The 19,344-nt window shown below is 55.3% G+C and overlaps 2 protein-coding genes across 2 annotated transcripts; one reads left to right on the top strand and one right to left on the bottom strand.

Annotated features, from left to right (window-relative positions):
* Positions 1–164: 164 nt before the first annotated feature.
* Positions 165–2,954, bottom strand: SELENOM (selenoprotein M). Its single transcript, XM_014560261.2, has 5 exons — positions 2,575–2,954; positions 1,282–1,317; positions 1,038–1,072; positions 594–672; positions 165–513 (listed from the first exon to the last, which is right to left on the bottom strand). Exons 1-5 carry the CDS (start codon positions 2,692–2,694, stop codon positions 355–357), a joined length of 429 nt encoding a protein of 142 aa, XP_014415747.1. The 5' UTR covers positions 2,695–2,954; the 3' UTR covers positions 165–354.
* A 6,708-nt stretch (positions 2,955–9,662) lies between these two features.
* INPP5J (inositol polyphosphate-5-phosphatase J) lies at positions 9,663–19,321 on the top strand. The gene is given in 13 exon segments (XM_032471502.1): positions 9,663–9,900; positions 11,538–12,703; positions 13,066–13,182; positions 13,283–13,391; positions 13,608–13,724; positions 14,044–14,219; positions 14,621–14,732; positions 14,873–14,982; positions 15,121–15,310; positions 17,678–17,815; positions 17,984–18,061; positions 18,193–18,297; positions 18,482–19,321. Coding segments are annotated over 13 exon segments (3,030 nt in total). The 5' UTR covers positions 9,663–9,795; the 3' UTR covers positions 18,989–19,321.
* Positions 19,322–19,344: the final 23 nt, after the last annotated feature.

The raw sequence follows: 19,344 nt of genomic DNA, 5'->3' as shown, positions 1-19,344 counted from the left end.
CTCTGACTCCTCTCTGCCTCCCTTGGGGGTTTGAATGGAGGGCAGCTGGGCAAGGTGTGCCAACGTCCCCACTCTGGCAGCCAGGCAGCTGGGGATGCGGGGTCTCCCAGGGGTATTCGAGGAGCTCCTATTGTTCACCCGCCCGCAGCAAAGAAGGAGTCGAGTTTCAGTTAAGGCGAAAGGGGATTTAGTGGAGCTGGGGAGGGAAGAAAGAAGGGTTAGGAGGAACCCTCAACTCCAACCCTGCTGGCTTGGGGACGGGGCGTCGACCCTCAGCGAGGGAGGTGCTCCCGGGACGCTGAGCGCTTCATTCTGTCCCCAGGGCTCAGGCAGGGGGGTGCCGCGCTCCCAGACCTACAGGTCACCGCGGTCAGGAGCGCCTTCCGCGGGCCTAGCGGGCGCCCGCAGGTATTCCGGGGGCACAGGCTCGTCGGGCGCCGCCTTGCGGTAGAAGCCGAGCTCCTGCACCAGCGCGTTGATCTCCTCGCGGGTCATGTCGCTGAGTGGAATTCGCTGCAGTGGAGGCGGGGCGGAGTCAGCGCGCAGGGTCCCGCCTCTCGCCCCGCCTCCCAGTCCGCCTCCCCAGGCCTCACCTCCAGTTCCTCGAAGCGTTGGCCCAGCAGCACGAGCTCTGGGTCGGCCCCCGGCAGGTGTTTCATTACCAGGTTGTGGCTGGAGATGGTGTTAAGGTGGGTAGTGGTGGAGTGGGCGGAGGCAGATGGGGTCTCCCGGGGCCTTGCTGATGTGAACAGCACTACCGCGTCTGCCCAGGGAGGGCAGGAATCCCCATTGACACTTGAGGAAATGGGGTTCAAAGAAATCAGAGGGTCTCCCTTCGGTTCCTGTATCTGTGACAGTCATCACTAGTCAATTTCTGTTGCCAACCCAAGACCACCTCAGAATTCTCTGGGCAGCCACTCAATTAACCCCATTTGTCAGGTGAAAACCATTTGTCATCCTGATCTGTGAAGTTAAGTGGAAGAACATTCTCCAGATCCCCTCCCCATCCTCCCTCCCCCAGCACAGTAGGCGGATACTAGAGTGGGATGTCCTGGGTGACGAAGGCCTTCACCTGGAGAGGAACCATAGCATCAGACCCCACCCCGCTCCTGGTACCATCAGGAAGCCCAGTGAGGTCACACAGCACTCAGGCAGTTCAGGAGAGCAGGCTCCTGATTCCCAGCCCAGGGATCCTCCCCTACCCAGTCATTGGGACCATGTTGCCCCTGCCCCAGGAGACTCAGAAGGGACAGAGCTGGGGACCCCTTCCTTCAAACTCACCTCTTTCAAACGATTCAGCTGTCATCCCCCACAGGTCTGGAGGGGGACAAAATGGGATCGGTCAAGAGTTCTTCATGTCTCCCCTCACCCTCACTGCACCCTCCTCCCCCAGCTGGGAGTTGAGTGGGGCTGTGGATTACTCCCTGGAAGAGCAGTTCCCAAGGTGTAGAGATGGGGATCCCTTGTGGGCAAAAGGGGGAACTCTGTACAGACCGGGATGCTGAGGCCTAGCAAAACCAGAGGAAAAGAGGAGCAAGGCCAGAGACCCGAAGGGCACTTACCAGCCTTGGGGCTATTGCCTGCACACCATACTGACTGTTGACTCACTCCCAACGCCCAAGACAAATGGTCACCCTACTCCTCTCAGGCAGTAGAGACCTGGACCTGCCCTTTGGCCTCTAGAACCTCAGGGTGGAGGCAGGCCAGAAGGAAACAGCTCAGAACTTCCCTAAGAGGCCCCATTAGAGACACCTACCATCTGGTCCCTACGTCACCCCATGCAGAGCTGACCCTCCCTGCCACCTTCAGCCTAACCCTACAGATCACCTGGTTGCCTCCCCAACAAGGGAGGGTGGGAGGGCCCCTCCCTGTACTCTCTAGGGGGGAGCTACCTCCTAGCAGGGGCCCAGACCCCAGGACCACCCATTCTAGTCCTCCCTCCTCCTCCCCTTCCTTTTTTCAGACAGAAAACTAAGGCCCAGAGAAGGTCTGTGAGGATCCAAGTCACACAAGGAAACAGGGACTTTGGCGGGGGCATTTCCTGGCAGGGAGTGTGGGGGAACTGATGCGGAACAAGTGTTGGTAGGGCAGTTACCAGCCCCCTTCCCTGGCTTTTGCCTGGTGAGGGGAGGCTCCAGAAGACCTTCCCTCCCCCAGGCAAAGGGAGAGAGACCAATCGGAACTAGGGTGGGGAGGAATTCCAGGAAAAAGAGGATTGATGGGGGGATGGGAAGTTGGGCTCCAGAGGGCAGATTTGGGAGTCACCGGCCGGAAGAAGTTAGAGGACAGGGCCAATGCGGAAGAAGTTAGGAGACAGGGCCAATGTGTCTGGAGCCCGCTGTCCGGCGGGGTGGGGAACTGGGAAGAGGTTCAGATTTCCAGATGGCAAGATTGGATGTCAGGCTTCCACAGTGGATGCTGGGGCGTTCTGAGGCTGAAGAGTGGGAGGGACAAGTCCCGGCGGACTGGAGGGAGTTGGAAGGGTCCTGAGGTCAGAACGGGTGGTGATCCCAAAGCTAAGGGGTCATAGGGTAGGGCGGCGGTTGTCCCTAGGCTGGGGGCCGGCGCACTCACCTCTACCCGGGCTCGGGCCAGGCCTTGTAGACGGTTCCAGTCGGGCCGGAAAGTGGTGGCGGCGGCCGCGAGTGCCGCGAGAAGCAGCAGCAAAAGCGGCGGAGGCAGCGGTAGGTGCATTGAAACCGGGCCGAAGATGATCCGCAAGCTGGAGGTGAACCGCCGGGCCACTGCGCCACGTCTGGACCCGAGGGCTGGCCCTGTCCCCGCTCGAGGTCCCGCCCCACTGGGGACCACGCCCCCAGCTCTCGGTCTCCGCCCCAGGGCCGGCGTGGGGGCCTCTCGCGCACTTTCGACGGGGTTTGGGCTCCTCTCTGGCCCTCAGCCCTTTACTTTCCCATCCTGAGAATGTCCACCCAGCCTGTGCTGACCGAGAGCGCTGACGCTCCGACAGGATGCTGCCAGACAGTTCCCCCTTACGCCGGCAGGTGGCGCAAGCGAGATGCGGACGGACACGGGAATTCCTGGGCCAGACGCTCGACTTGAAAACGGGGAAATTGAGGCTTAGAGAATCCTTGTTTGTGTTTTTTATTTCTCTGGACGAAATTCTGATGTGGGTTTCAATTCTCTGGAGCACATGTTGTGGCTATAGGAATATTACGTCGTACTCTGTAGGGGCTGGGAGGATAAAAGTGTTAATACACAACAGAAAGCTCTTTAGAACAGCACCTGGCGAGGTACCTTAAAAAGGGCCCCATGAACTCCGTTTTACAGGTTAGGAGACAGGCTCAGAAAGCTAAGGCGATTAAGCTGTGGATCTGGGGTTCGAACTCAAAATGTCCTTTTGCTGATCTCCCCAAACCAAAGATGCTACCTCCCCTCTTCTAGCCTAAGGCAGACAAAGCAAATCGATCTCAGTGCTCTTTCCCACTGAATCTAGACTGAGACACAGAATCCTCTTCAACAAGTCAAGCCTGCATTACGGCTTTATGGACCCTAACCAGTTTTGCCTTCCTGGGCCCCCTCTTCTATCAAAAAAATCATCATCATCATCATCATCAGATTTTACAACTGCTTTGATAAAAAGATGGATATAATCCAATCTGGGTTCATTATTATTTATTCATTTTTAGAATTATGGCTTTAAAATAAGTTAAAATTAAAACATTTTTGTGGACCCCTAAAAGTAGGATGGATCCTAGACACTGAGCCTAATATGTAAGTCAGGTGTGCATGGAGCCCTTTGTTCATAGCCTGCTACCTTCCATTTACTGACTTGATTGTAAAGATATAATAACAATAACAACAACAACACTAGTAATAATAGGCTTACAGCTGTTATTTAATATCCATTCTCTATAAGTACATGAGGACACAATAAATGTAATTGATTCTATCCAGATTATTGACATGATAGGCTATGTCTAGCATTCTATTTACTGCTGAGGAAGTGGGAATTCATCCAAGCTTTCTGAAAGGCAACTTGACACAACAAATCAAAACCCTAAAAATATTTCTTCTACCCAGTCATTCTGCTTCTCAGAATTTGACCCAAAGTAATATTCAGAGAGGAGACCAATTGTTTGGTCAAGACGTTTATCTAAACACTGTTTATCATGGTGAAAAACAAGAAACGACAGAAGCGTGTCACAGCCGGGGATGAGTAAAATAAATGATGGTACCTCCTTTGGATAGAAGACTATGCAATTTTTCTTAATGATGCAGCATACTGCTGTTGGGAGTTGTGATGCTCTGGGTTTCAAGTCACAGAAACTTCAAGTTAAACCAGCTTAAACAATAAAAGTAATCTGTTGGCTCAAATAACAAAATAATCCAGGTGGGGAGGGATTTAGGTGAGGTTTGATCTGGCTGATAAAGTCACCAAGACCTGATCTGTCTCCATTCTGCTTTCCATAGTATCAGCTTATCATGAGCCCAGTTACCTGTGTGGTGTCAAGATGGCTGCAGGACCACTACAGGCTTCTTCATTCATATCTAATCAGGGGAAATCAATCTCTCTCTTTCTCTCTCTCTCCTTCTCTCTCTCCCTCTCTCTCTCTCCTTTTTAACTTCTCAAGCTTTCTTTCCCAAAAGTCCTCAGCAAAAGTCTCCTTGTATCTCACTAGTCCATCCATGATCCAACCAGTGGCCAGGGGAATGGAAAATGCTCCCTGGCTTAACCAGTTGGGACCCATTCCTGAAGGCTGTCAAGAATACCGACTGCAGTGGAGGCTGTGGCAGCCAATCAATTTTATCAAATATGTATGTATAAATATACATGCCTAGACCAAAAGGCAAAAATCTAGACAGAAACAAGCCACTAAGTCAAAATGGTCAACTCTTGGTAAATGAAATTATAGGTGAATTTATTTTCTCCTTTACAATATTTTTCTGCGTTTTCTATAATAAATAGATATTACTGAAACACAAACAGTAAAGTCTGTTTATAAAAATAATGGGACATAGGCCATAGGTTTCCTCTACACCCAGCAAGAGTCTCAGAGTGGCTGAAGCCAGAGGCCTCATGGAGCCCATGGTTTTTCTGCTGACAGAACCAAACCTCAGCGCCCCACAGGCCCACGTTCACTGTTCACTGGACAGACGCCAGCAAACCACTCTCATTGCATTAACCTGGACGCTGTGGCCTGGAGGGGCCACAGTCTGGGCTGCTGAGGGTTGACAAGCCGGCTAGTGAAACTGAAGGCAGAGACATTGGCCATGACAGTACCAGGAACAATTTGGCATCAGCGACCAAGGGAGGCTCAGGACCTCCCAGAACAGATCTCTGCTCATAATCCACGCCCTTATGTGGCAGTTTATAATCTAGGCCGGCAGCCATACTTATGTGGGGCTGGATTTGGGGCTTAGTCTGTGAAGAGCCAAGCTCAGACTGGATTGGGGTCAGTCCCTAGCCTATGGCCAGGTTTAGAACTGGTGCTGGGGCTGGAGTCAGGTCTCAGTCAGTTATTGGGCTTGGGCCTCAGTCGGTGACCAGGATCAAGGCTCAGTCTGTGACTGCACTCAGGGCTCAGTCTTTGACCGGATTCACTGCACAGTCTGAGGTCAGGGGTTTGTGTGTAACCAGAGTTGTGTGACCCAGGGTCAGAGCTCAGTTTGAGGTCAGGGTTCAGTCAATGATTAGGCTCAGGGCTCAGTCTGGAACCAGGTTCAGTTAATGACTAGACTTGGACCTCAGTCTAGACCTGGGGTTGAGGCTCAGTCTAAAATCAAGGGTTAGTCCGAACTAGGGTTAGAGTTGAGTCTGTGACTATGATCAGGGCCCAATCTGGGTCAAGAATTGAGGTCTCAAGTTGGAATCAGGCTTGGTCAGGCTTGGATCTGGTTCAGTATTTGACTAGAGTCAGAGCCCAATCTTGAGCTGGGGTGGAGGCTTAGCCTCAGCATGGGATCAGGGCTCAAGTTGGATCTAGGATCAAGGCTAGGGTTTAGTCTGTCTCTGTGCTCTCTTCTGAGCTCCAATAAAGAAATTTCTGGGGCACGGGAGCCAAGGGCAGGTCAGCATACGAGAAGGGAGAGCCCCCAGACTAGCTTATGTCCCTGCAGTGAACCTCTCCTTGCCTGCTAAAGCCGGTTGTCCTAGAGCCTTCTAACCTACATGGCTCTGCTGCCCGAGATCCCCTCGCACCAGCGTAAAAATAGCCACTCACTTCAGAGCAGCTGACAGCGGGTGCTGGGCTGCCTGGGAGGAGGGGGAGCCAAGGAGAGGGAGGAGGGATGCTTGAGCTCAGCCCCAGCTGTGTGACCTTGGGGAAGTCACTCCTCCTCCTTAAGTCCATTCCTGAGGGGCAGAATGGGAGGATGAGGATGACGCCTGCCCCAGGGGATGAGAACAAGGGGACAGTGATACAACATGAGGCACTTGGTACCAATAAGGAGCCCTGGAGTGAAGCCTGGGGAGGAGAAATGCTCCTCCAGGCCCTGTATGCGTTCTCCTCCAGGAAGCCCTCCCTGATACTTACCTCTTCCACCTTCCCACAATACCCTGTGGCGCCCTCTGCATCTAGAAACATTTCTCAACTAGTGGCCACAGTGTGGCCACCCTCACAGTAAGCCTGGGTCAGATGACCAGGGAGCCAAACGGAGGACAGATCTTATGTACCATTACCATCCTCAGGTGCCCCTGGGAGGTGGGTCAAGGAAGAGGAAGAGGAAAGAGGAAAGAGGAAGAAGAAAATCTCTCTCCTTTCCCTGCTTAAGGTGGATTTACTCTGAGCAAAAGGGCCATGAGGCCATGGGTACAGATTTTGCATCATTTGGCAGCCAGACCCTTTCACACTCCACAGCTTTGCACCTGCTGCCCGCTCTGCTTCCCAGGGCACTTCTTCTCTTCTCAGTTTGGCAATGCAGACTCTCCTTCAAAGAATGAGTTCAACGGGAACCTCTGTATCCACCATCTCCCCAGGAACCCCATGCTCTGAGCCCTACTGGCTGGGTAACCCCTAGGCCTCAGTTTTCTCCTCTGTCAAATGGGGATCTTATTACCAACCTCACTAGGTTACTATGGAGAGAGATTGCGATAATCCATCAACCACTTCCTTTCCTATCCCTGACCCACACAGCTTGGGGGGGTAGAACTAAGCGTTTCCAGGAGGGGGCTGGACAAGATGTACTCTCTGCCTCAGTACAGCTCCCACCCCGAGGAGAGAGGGAAGCGAGGGAGCCAGGAGGTGTCTCCGGAGACAGCCGTCTCCAGGGGGGCGGTTCTCCCTGGCAGCTGCCCCCAGCCTGCCGCCCTGAGCCCCAGAGCCTGTTATCAGCTTCCTTAGTCATCACACCAGGAGCTCAAATATAGCTCTTTCCCTGTTCCCTTCTCAGCTGGGGTCCGCCCTCCGCCCCCTTCCCCTGGCAAGGGCATGTCTGGGTCTCAGAGCCCCTTTTCCTTCCCGCCAGGAAATGCAACTCTGCTGGGCCTCAGTTTCAGCATCCACCAAATGGGCTGGCTGGAATAGATGATGGTGGTGGTGGTGGTGGTGGTCACTCCAGGGCAGCTGCCCTTACTGAGAACTTGCTTGCTCCAGGCTTTGTCCTAAATACTTGATATGTATTATCTTGTCGAATCCTCCCAGCAACCTTAGGAGATATCTATTGTTTTTATCTCCCTCCACAGACCAGGAATCTGACTGACCTCCACTGTAAATCAGTGGCAGAGCCAGAAACAAAGTCCCCTGCAGGATCTGAGCTCAGGAAGGGGAGATGTGGAGATCTTGGCTGTCCTGCCAGGGCAGAGGAGCCCTCAGCACACTTATTTGCATGACATTTGCCTGGTTTCCAAAGGGCCTTGATGCCCCTGTCTCAGCCCCCATGGCTGAGCCCTAGGACTGGCTCCAGGCACCTGGATCTTCCTCCACCACCTCCGTGACTGCAACAGAAGACAGGTACTCCTGGGGGCCTGTTTTCTCATCTGTAAGAGGAGTCAGAGGGCTGGGCAGGGTAAGTTCAAAACTTCTTTCCCTCTTTGGCAGCCTGAGCACCACCACCATGTCCACTCTGACCTCCTCCCTCCCCGCCACCCCCATCTTCACCTCCAACTCCACCACCCCATCTTCTTCCTGCCTCTTCTGCCCCATCTCTTGTCCACTTTTACTATCAGCCTCATCACATTACCACCGTCCCTTCATTCTGCCACCTCCACCATCACCATCCTTTGTTTTCACCTCCACTGTTGCCATCACCATTACCTCTACTACCTCTTCTGTCACCATTCTCCATCCCATCACTGTCACCTTCACTTTGTCAGCACCATCACCTCACAGCCTACAGCATCACTGTCAGTCCTCCATTTCCATCATCATAATTATGTACATTATCATCTCCATCAGTACAATGACCACTGTCATTACCTCCCCCATCACCAATGTCATCACCTCTGCATCACCACCCAAAAAATCCTTTCCACCCCAGGGCCCTGATATAGCCTGGGTCTCTGCCCCTGAAATTTCCAGCCTCACAGAGATGCTGGCCCAGAAACACAGGCTAGACCCAGAGACAATCAAGCAGAAGTGGGAAGTCCATTCAGGAGAGGGGAATGAGGCATCTGTCCACATGACTTTCATGTAGGGGACCACAGAGATCCACAGGGATACAGAGGTGACCAGCAGGGAGCCCTGGGCACATAACTCTGAACATTTTCTGCCTAAACTGAGTGAGATCACTCTTCTCTAAGCAATCTAGCCATTCTGGAAGAATCAGGATTTCAGGGACTGCTTAGCAGATAAGAGTGAGAATGGGGAAAGGGCAGAAGCAGAGGGCCCCCAGCCATCTCTGGCCAAATCTGGACCTTGTCACTCATTCACTCTTCCTATTGGTTCATTCATTCGTTCGTTCAACAAATACTTCCCTAGGTCCTTTGGAGACCAGGCCCTGTGCTGGGTCATGGCCAAAGAAGTTCCCAGGCCTGTTTTTGACCCTCCTGCCAGTCTGTTCCCCCACTTTTGGGCCTTTCTTCACCCTAGTTTCCTTCCCCCGGACAGCCTGAGTGGCTCCTGGGGGTCTTGGGTCACTGAGGGAGCTCCCTTTCTTCACTGAGACTCAGGAGACCTCCCCAGCTCACCAGGTGACCTTGAGCAAATCCCTCTCCCAAGCCACTCCCAGTGAGTCCTGGAGGAGGAGAGGAGCTGGGCCATGCTGGGTCTGGCTGTAGGGACATAGGAGGGCAGGCACAAATTGTCTGAAGAGGAAGAGCCTGGGCTGAGGTTGAGATGGGAAGGGACTCCAGTTGCTGGAGCCTGAGTGTCTGGCCCTGAAATGGGAAGGACAGAGCCAGGCGGGGGGGCGGGCACCAAGGCCTGAAAATGGGGCAAGGGTGGGGGCCAAGGCAAGGCCTGCACTGGCAGGGAGTCAGGAAGGTAACAGGATCAGGGCAGGGACTCAGGTGTCTCTGAGGCCCTGGAGAGGAGGCTGACCTCCAAGCTACCTTACCCTCAGGTGTGTCAGTGCCCCTCCCTGAGCAAGGGCTGGCCAGGCCCACAGGCAGGAGGGTGGGGGCAGACAGACAGCCTCCTCTATCTGCCAGCTGGGACCTGTGCCAGGCCAATAGACCCACCTCCCTGCCCCTCCCTCCCCCTGCTATAGCCATTCCAGCCTCAGCAGCCAGTCCCCAGAGGGTAGGCCACCTTGCCCTGGCCACCTCTGGGTTGGGAAGTGGGTGCCTGTGCCTTTAAATTCTCAGCAGGTTGAAACGGCTGATGACATCACTGGTTCCCGGGAGCGGAGGAGCTGGAGCCAGAGCCCGAGGGAGCCCGGGCTGCTGGGGCTGCAGACATGGAGGGCCAGGGCGGCAGTGGCAGCAGGAGGCCAGGGACCCGGGCTGGCCTGGGCCCTCTGCCCATGCCCTATGGGTTTTCCCAAACTGGTACACCCTCCAAGGTAAGACCCTTAAAGCCTAGCACCCCTATTCCTGATCCTTGGTCCCATACCCCCTCAACACTGCAGGCACCCTGGTGCCCTCAGCTGGGGGGCTGGCACTATCCTTTGCCCACCAGCAGAGACTGGGCAAACATGGTGCCCTAGGGGCTAAGGGGTAGTGATGGGACACCCAGAGAGAGATGGAGTTAGCCATCCCCAGGACCCCCTGGAGAACCCTGGACTGAGTGTCTGGGGACCCAGCTGTGCTCCAGCTTTGCTGTGTGACCTTGGGCAAGTTGCTTGTCCTCTCTGAGCCAAAGCAAAATGAGGAGGATTGTTCCTGAAGACTAAAACTGTGACATCTGGGATGTCTAAGTTGTTAGTGCTGGAGGCGGTGTGGTGTTGTTGGGGGGGTTGTGTGCAGAGTGGGACACTAGGAGCCAAGGACGATGCCCAAAATGCAAGCTTCAAAGAGCTGAGTTTGGGGACAGAGGTGGAGGCACAGTTTCAGAGTCTCTGCACTAAGAAGGACATGGGATGCAGGCAGAACTGCATCTCTGGAGGCAAGGATGGGGCCACCCCAGGGTGAGTGTAAACCTTCTTCTGCCCTCCCTGGCAAAGGACGCTGTATCCTCATTTCTGGAGACAGGGGCATCAGAAACAGGGGACAGAAGGGAAAGGGAGAGGAGGTCCCTGCAGGGCTCCACGCCCTCCACTCCACCTGCCGGACAAAAAGATGATACCTGCTTGCTTGTCCTCACTGATGGGGTGACCAGGGTAAGAGGGTACAACCTGTGCACAGAGAGGTGCAATGCCAGGATCAGTAGAATCCTGGACCTGCTCTGGATGTTAGAGTCACACTCTGGAGGATGGACTATTCCATGGAGCTCACACGGAATCCTAGCAAATGTTGGGCTCATAAACACAGAGAATGTGAGACCAAGGCTTCCCAGGATCAGGTGTGGCCAGGGACACTTTACTAGGTTCCTGCATTTTATGGACAGGGAAACTGAGGCCCTGGGCAAGGAGGTGCTTGCCTAAGGTCACACGGAGCTGGGCTTGGAATCAGTGTGGCCATTCCCAGCTCTGGGGTCTTACTCCTGCCTGGAGCTCTGGGAATGGTGAAGAGGACAGAGAGGGCTGTGACCAAAGAGTTTGGGACATTTAGCCGGGAGAACCTGAGGGTTCCTGGGGAGTGTGGAGGAAGGAAGTGGTGTTTAATAGGCTGGACCCAGGGTGTCCAGAGTGGCAGATCTAGGGTGTCAGATCAGTAACCCTTAGCCAGGGGAGCAGCAGGGACTGCAGGGGAGTTGCCTAGAAAAGCTGGCTGTGTGGTCAAGGAGTGGGTGACAGCCAGGCTCAGGTCCAGGCTCACGCTCTGCCTCATTTGAGTCAGGGGTCTTAGTTTCCCTACCTATGAAAGAGGTGTCAGACATGAGGGCGGGGATAGGGTTCTGGTTCCTGGTTCCTCCAAAAGAGAAGCTGATTCACAGCAGAATGGATTGAGGTGAGAAATTAGGAAGAACTTCCTTGGGAAGATGTGCCTCTCTTAGCTAGAGGGAGTCTGCTGGGGTCTGTATGGAACTGGAGGCCAGGATAGGGCTGACCCTGTATCCTATACAAGATGTATCCTATACAAGATGGACTCACATTTTCAGCTCCCAGCGAAGGAGAATGCAGCCCCAGTACCCTTGGAACCAAGGTTGGCTCTGACACCTGTGGGGCCACAAGCAGCTATGCCATCTTCCTCAGAGGGGCCAAGGCTGGCTCTGGTCTCCCCCCGACCCATCTTGGCTCCAGTGTCTACCCCTGGAAGGCAGAAAACTTCTCCTGCCCACCGTAATGCCAGCCTGGCTCCAACATCTGTGGGCCAGTTGGTCATGTCTGCCTCATCTGGGCCGAAGCCTCCTCCAGCAACGTCAGGCTCCGTCCTGGCTCCAACATCCCTGGGGCAGCTGGTGATGTCCGCTTCGGCCAGGCCCAGGCCTCCTCCACCTACCCTGGGGCCCAGGCTGGCAACAATGTCCAGGGACCAGAAGCAGGTGCCACCTGCCTCCGTGGGACTCAAGCCAACACTGGCTGCTTCAGGCCTGAGCCTAGCCCTGACGTCTGAGAAGCAGCCCCCACAGCACCCCAAGCAGTCCCCACAGCCCTCATCCAGCTCTACTCCAGTGCCCAGTCCAGTTCTGTTGCCCTCTCAGGAACAGGCCCTGGCTCCAGCATCTGTGACATCAGCCCCGGCCTCTGTGGGATGGACGCCAGCTAAACAGAGGGATACTCCGACCTCTAGACCTCTCCCCTCTTCTGAAGGGCATCTCCAGCCCCAGGCTCAGGCATCCGGTCCTATGAGCTCCCCATCCTTGATCCAAACCCCTCCAGATCCTCGGATCTCCCCCTCCTTCAGAGCCAGGCCTGAGGCCTCCCGCAGCAGCCCTGAGGATCCAGTCCTGCCTCGGCCACCCCAGACTCTGCCCCTGGATGTGGGCCAGGGTCCCTCAGAGCCTGGCACTCGCTCCCCAGGACTTCTGTCCCCCACCTTCAGGCCAGGGGCCCCCTTAGCCCAGACTGTGCCCCCACCTCTGCCCAAGCCACCCCGGTCTCCCAGCCGCTCCCCCAGCCGCTCCCCCAACCTCTCCCCTTGTGTCCCCCCAGCCCCTGAGATGGCCCTCCCCAGGCCTGGCACTGCAGGGCCTGGTGGGCACCTGAGCCCCAGCCTTCAGCCCCAAGAGACCCCAGCCCCAGTCACTACCTCCTCTCCTACATCGACCTCGTCACCCTCCTCTTGGTCAGCTCAGCCCACCTGCAAGAGCGACCCTGGCTTCTGGTGAGGGGGCCCTCTCCTAAGAGACTGCTGAGACTTGAGCTCTGAGACTAGCCATCCTTCTAGGGTGTCTTGCCCTACTCTGCCCCAGTTGACCTCCCTGAGGAAGAGGACTTGCGGGTGCTAGGCCCACTCTGGGACCCTCAGAAGACAGCATCCTCTTCTAAGGGACTTGCCCCCCTACCCTGCCTCATTTGATCCCCCTGGGAAAGTCTGGTAGGAGAGATCCCGGGCCCCCTGGGGGTCCTTCTGAGGGCTCACACCATACTTGCCTCAGCTCTTTCCCTAGAAAGAGCCCCTGGGGGGGGGGGGTGGGGATAAGGAGTGGGGCCCAGTAGTGACCCCTCCTGTACTCCTACCACCAGGATCACTGTGGTCACATGGAATGTGGGCACGGCCATGCCCCCGGACGATGTCACGTCCCTCCTCCACCTGGGCAGCAGCGGTGATGACAGTGACAGGGCAGACATGATCGCCATAGGGTGAGGGGGCAGGGCCAGTAGACCCCCTCCTGAGCCCTTCCGGTGGGAGGGGTTTCTAGGGCACCCGCCAATCCGAAGGCTGCCTCACCGTCCCCCTCAGGTTGCAGGAAGTGAACTCCATGATCAACAAGCGCCTCAAGGACGCGCTCTTCATGGACCAGTGGAGCGAGCTCTTCATGGACGCACTGGGACCCTTCAACTTCGTGCTGGTAACGCCCCCCTCACCCCCCCCCCCCAGGCAGGCAGATACCTCCTGGATGCCCAGCCCTAGGTCTGCCTTGATTCACTGTGGGGCCCGCTGGGCCTCTGTTGACGGGTCCATGAAATGGGAGGATGGAGGAGCAGACCTTGTGGGCGGGAAAAGGCGAGGGCGTGACGGGGGAGTCAGTGTCCTGTCCCTCAGCCTCCTCCCGCCTCCGCTGCAGGTGAGTACTGTGCGCATGCAGGGTGTCATCCTGCTGCTGTTCGCCAAGTACTACCACCTGCCCTTCCTGAGGAACGTGCAGACCGATTGCACACGCACTGGCCTGGGTGGCTATTGGGTGAGCATGGGAGCGGCCCAGAGGGGAGAGGGCCCTAAGGAGTATGTAGGTTAGTCCCCCGGCCCGCAGCGTTATCAATGTCCCGTCCCCAAGCTCCACCCCTTACCCCTCCCCACCCCATCCCGCCCCATTTTCTAGACCCCGCCCTTTTTTGTCCCCATTGCATCCTAGTGTTCCACTCCTTTCCTAGAACCCACCCCTCTCCTAGCCTCCACCAGCTCTGAGCCTCACCCACTGGCCACGCCCACAAAAAGCACCGCCCATGCCACACCTCCTTACCTAGGCCCCGCCCATGATCCGCCCAACCCTGTCTTCCAAGGGCAACAAGGGTGGAGTGAGTGTGCGCCTGGCGGCCTTTGGGCACATGCTGTGCTTCCTGAACTGCCACCTGCCGGCCCACATGGATAAAGCCGAGCAGCGCAAGGACAACTTCCAGACCATCCTCAGCCTTCAGCAATTCCAGGGGCCTGGAGCTCAAGGCATCCTGGATCACGAGTATGGGCCCGGGGCGGGACCAAATGGAGTTGGGAGGGGCTGGTGAAGGAGGGGTGGGCCTCAGAGTCAAAGCTGATAAACCTTGTGGGGAGAGACGGGGCTTATGGGGATGGAGACCACTCAAACTGCATCTAAGATCTGGAGTGCTGGTAAGTTTGATGGGGAGGCTGAGCCTGCAGCCTGAACTTTGCTGAGGGGCTGGGCCTTGCTGGAGGTCGGAACTTAACTTTCCTCGCTGCTGCTCTGTGGTGCGCTGGAGGCTCTGCCGCAACACACCCACCCACCCACCCACTGCGTGATGGCTAGGAGCAGCCAGTGCCGTAGGGTTGGATGGGGGCAGAGAAGGATCCCAGTTGGTCTCTTCACCCCACGGACCCTGCTGATCCCCCACCCCTGAATAGCCTTGTCTTCTGGTTTGGGGACCTGAACTTCCGCATTGAGAGCTACGATCTGCACTTTGTCAAGTTTGCCATCGACAGCGAGCAGCTCCACCAGCTCTGGGAGAAAGACCAGGTGGGGGAATCCCAGCCTGCACCCCAAGCCGTCCAGCACACTGAGCATGCCCCAGACTACCCGCACCCTAGGCTGTAGTCCTTGCCCTCACCCGCCCTGCCCAAGCTCTTGTCCAATTCTGCGCTTCTGGACTCTCACAGCTCAACATGGCCAAGAACACTTGGCCCATCCTGAAAGGCTTCCAGGAGGGGCCCCTCAACTTTGCACCCACCTTCAAGTTTGACGTGGGTACTAACAAATATGATACCAGGTGAGCTCAGCACTGGGATGAGAGGTGAGAGCATGGGCTTCGGGATGAGGGAGACAGGAAAGAGGGGCAAGAGGCAAGGTCAGGAGCTATGCCTTGATCCCCAGCCACTGATACTCAGGCTACCCCTGCCCATCATAGTGCCAAGAAACGGAAGCCTGCCTGGACAGACCGTATCCTGTGGAAGGTCAAGGCTCCAGGTGGAGGTCCCAGTCCCTCAGGACGGGAGAGCCACCGGCTCCAGGTGACCCAGCACAGCTACCGCAGCCACATGGAATACACAGTCAGCGACCACAAGCCGGTGGCTGCCCAGTTCAGTCCTACACTGTGAGTCCTGGCCTCATCCTCCCCTCGTGACATCCCCCAGCCTGGCTCAGCATCCCCCTACCCACCGGTAACCCCTTGTACCCGCCCTCAGAAGAACCCACTTGTCATAGCAGACTGGGAGTGGGGTTATAATCTCCATTTTCAGATGAGGAAACTGAGGCTCAGAGACACAGCATCACTCGACCAGGGTCACACAGCTAGTAAAGGGAAGAGTTAGGATTTGAACCCAGGCTAGTCCTTTTAAGAGGCCATGCCTTTTCCATTCATCTTGAACTCCCTCATTTTGAGAAAGTCTTAGGGAAACTTGTGTTAAAATTCACATATATATTGTGAGTGTTTTACATACCAACAAAAAGGTATGTAAATATGAGATTTAATCATTATCATTATCATTTTTTAGTATCTGTTTTAACCTTTATCAGTTAAAGTTGTCCAGAACAATTTTTCTACATTAGAAAAGCCATTAGTATAGCTTTAGAACAGTCAATATATATGCACATGTGCACATCAAAAAATGCTAAAATTCACCAAGACATTTTAAAAATTCACATATATAGTAAGACCAACAAACTCAAAATAGTTCCTCAAACCCTATGTAGCATTCATTCATATTCATTTATTATTTATTTATCATCTTACCATATGTGGTAGGGAGGTGAAGTAGAGATATAAAAAACCCCACAAAACTAAACTCTAAATAGTTACGATAAAATTTAGCATTTTGTTTAGGATTGAGGTCCCTAGTTGCCAAAATAAAAAGGGGATATCCAAGAATGTCAGAACTGGACCTGAGAGACCAGATAGTCCAAATCTCTGTTTTTTTTTTCTGGGGACATGGAGGCCCCTAGTGGGGTAGGCATTTTCCCCAAGTCATATGCCGGTTTAGCAGCAGACTGGGGTAGATCCCATTTTCCAGCCCTGAAACCCAACTCTGGGCTCTCCAGGTTCTCTTGATCTGATAAGAGGGAGCCCAGCAAGTCAGAGAATGTTTTCCCTGCTAACTTTGTCATGTGGTCAGTCAGCGGGACAGTGGCCAATATCCTCAGCTGGGAATGGAAATCTGCCCATGTCTAGCCTCCTGTGACCTTTGGTAAAAGCCTTAGGTGTGAGGTTTAACCCCCAGTTAGGAACCTCACCTTGAGAATCACTCCTTTTGGGCACCTGTCCTTCCCTCCTTGTCTAGGACTCTATCCCTTGTAAAATGTTACTTGTTGAGTACAGTCAGGTCTGGTATGGGGTGCTTCACATATGCCATCCCTCTGAATGCCTTGGTAGACCCTGAGATGTCCAAATTCTCCCAGTTTCCTGATAAGGGAAACGGAGGCTCAGAGAACTTAAATCTGTTACCCAGAGCAACACAGAACAGTGCTTAGCAGGGGTTTTGAGCCCAGGAGGCCATGAGGATATTTCCAAGAGCCCACTCTGACCAGATCTGCAGTCACGAACCCAGGGGCAGGGAGAGGATGTGCTAGTTCCTTCTGGAGTAGCTTGGCTTAGAAGCCAAGGAGGGAGGGAAACTTGAAACCAGATAAACAGGGAAACAGATAAAAGCCTGAGGCTGGCACTATCTGAGTCCTCCCCTCAGGGACAAAAGTGGCCACCTGCCACTCTAGCAACCCCACCCACATGGTGACCCCTGATCAGCCTGGGGTGACTCTGTAGGAGGATATTTATGGTTATAATTTGTCTTCATGGACTGAGAACAAACAAGGTTAATAGTGGTCTCTCAGTATAGGTGGGGAAACTGAGTCTTACTTAGGGTGGCTAGGGGCTTATCTGAGGTCATGAAAGAAGTTAGTAGCAGAGCCTGGAAGCTCTCCAGCCATCTATCCAGGTCTCTTCTTGCCTGCTCAGGGGTATTCAGTTTAGCCCAGAATATCTAGTGCTTCATGGGACTTTACCTGTCTCCTTCACTGGTATATAGGCAAATCATTCATTAAGTACCTACTGCATACTGGGACATTTATGAGATGCTTTATATGGTGTCTCACTGAATCTGCAGAACAACCCCAAGAGTTAAATAAGATCATCAGAGTTTACAGACAGGAGCCTTGGTGTTCAGAGAGGTCAAGAAACTCATACAGGGTCACACTGCCTGTCAATGGCAGAGCCAGGGCTAAACCCATGGTCTACTGAGCTTCAAAGCTGGGTTCTCACTCACTCCCTAAGGAGGCTAAGGGCAGAAAGAGCCCTGAGCTGGGAGGCAGGAAGCCTGACATTTATCCTAGACCTGTTCTTCCTGTTTCCTGGTCTGTGCAGTGGCTTCAAATACCCTTCATCTCAGCTGATTTGTGCTGACTCAGGCCCAAGGGCTCTAGGTGCATGGAATACTAGAGGGTCTCACCTGATATTGTCGCCTGCCCCTGGGCAGTTTGCCTTCAGGGATGACATGCCGCTGGTGCGGCTGGAGGTGGCAGACGAGTGGGTGCGGCCGGAGCAGGCTGTGGCGAGGTACCGCATAGAAACGGTTTTTGCTCGCAGCTCCTGGGACTGGATCGGCTTGTACCGGGTAAGAAGGGCACGTGGGGTGGGGCTGTCAGTGACTTGGGAAGGAAGGGCCTGAAGGGACGACCAGACCCCCACGTGGGATCACTGGTTTCTCCAGGGTTTGATGCCACATTGGGAGGCTGCTGGGGTCAGGTGTTAGGGGTCATGACCTTGATTCCTCTCGCCCCAGGTGGGTTTCCGCCACTGCAAGGACTATGTGGCTTATGTGTGGACCAAACATGAGGACGTGGATGGGAATACCTACCAGGTACTTAAGGGGGTGGAGTGGGGAGAGTGGGAGGAAGTCCCCATTGCCCTTGGGGACTCAGGTCCCAGCTTGATGGGTCCTGAGGCTGCCTCCTTCACCCTAACCTGGGCCTAACCCCCTGGACCCACTAGGTGACATTCAGTGAAGAGTCGCTGCCCAAGGGCCACGGTGACTTCATCCTGGGCTATTATAGCCACACCCACAGCATCCTCATTGGCGTCACCGAGCCCTTCCAGGTGAGAAGGCCAGGCTGCAGGGTTGGGGGTGCCAAAAGACTCTATTCAAATGCCACGGCCTCTACGTTCTGCACTCTGACCTTTCTGGGTCTGCCAAGGGGGAAGGAGGGAGTGGTTCCCAGAGGCCTCATGGCTTGTTGGGGAGAGACGCACCCCAGTGACCAGCCTGGGGTGGTCCCCCTAGATCTCACTGCCTACCTTGGAGCTGGCCAGCAGCAGCACAGACAGCTCAGGTGCCAGTTCGGAGGATGAGGATGACAGCACCCTGGAGCTACTTGCCCCCAAGTCCCGCAGCCCCAGCCCTGGCAAGTCCAAGCGGCACCGTAGCCGCAGCCCTGGCCTGGCCCGCTTCCCTGGCCTCGCCCTGCGGCCCTCGTCCCGCGAGCGCAGAGGCACCAGCCGAAGCCCCTCGCCCCAGAGCCGCCGCCTGCCCAGGGTGGCTCCAGACAGGGGCAGCGACGGTGGTAGCCGGGGCAGCAGTGAGGAGGGGACCCCTGGGCTGCCTGGCCCCTGGGCCTTCCCACCATCCGTACCTCGAAACCTAGGCTTGCTGCCTGCCTTGCGCTTAGAGACTGTAGACCCCGGAGGTGGTGGCTCCTGGGGACCCGATCGGAAGGCCCCCACCCCTGACAGCCTATCTCCCAGCCCCTAAGGTCAGCAGGGACTGGAGGAAGGGGGCCTGGGGCCCTGAGGGTGGTGGGGGCAGGAGGGCCCAGGTGGCCCCCACTCTGCCCCAATCTTCTGCAAACCCACCTGTCTCCCCCCTGCTGCTGCTCCATCTTTATGTGCACCTGCCACTCTGTTCTGGCCAGAGGTGGCCAGCTGGGGTCCCCCAAACTTGGTCCCGGCACCTCATCTGTGACAATCAGCAAAGCCCTATCCAGGCTCCCATCTGGGATGGGGGGAGCAAACCTGGAGGTCGTCAATTAGGAATTAAATTCTCCAGGCTCACTCCCGACTCCTTCTTCACTTGTTAGCAGTCTGGGGTGGGGGCGGTCAGAGGGAGGGGCCCAAGAGGCAAGAGGATGGCAGATCCAACAGTTACCA

The sequence above is a fragment of the Camelus ferus genome, chromosome 32, assembly GCF_009834535.1.
Source record: "Camelus ferus isolate YT-003-E chromosome 32, BCGSAC_Cfer_1.0, whole genome shotgun sequence".
Lineage (NCBI taxonomy): Eukaryota > Metazoa > Chordata > Mammalia > Artiodactyla > Camelidae > Camelus > Camelus ferus.
This window is presented reverse-complemented; position numbering and strand designations above follow the sequence as displayed.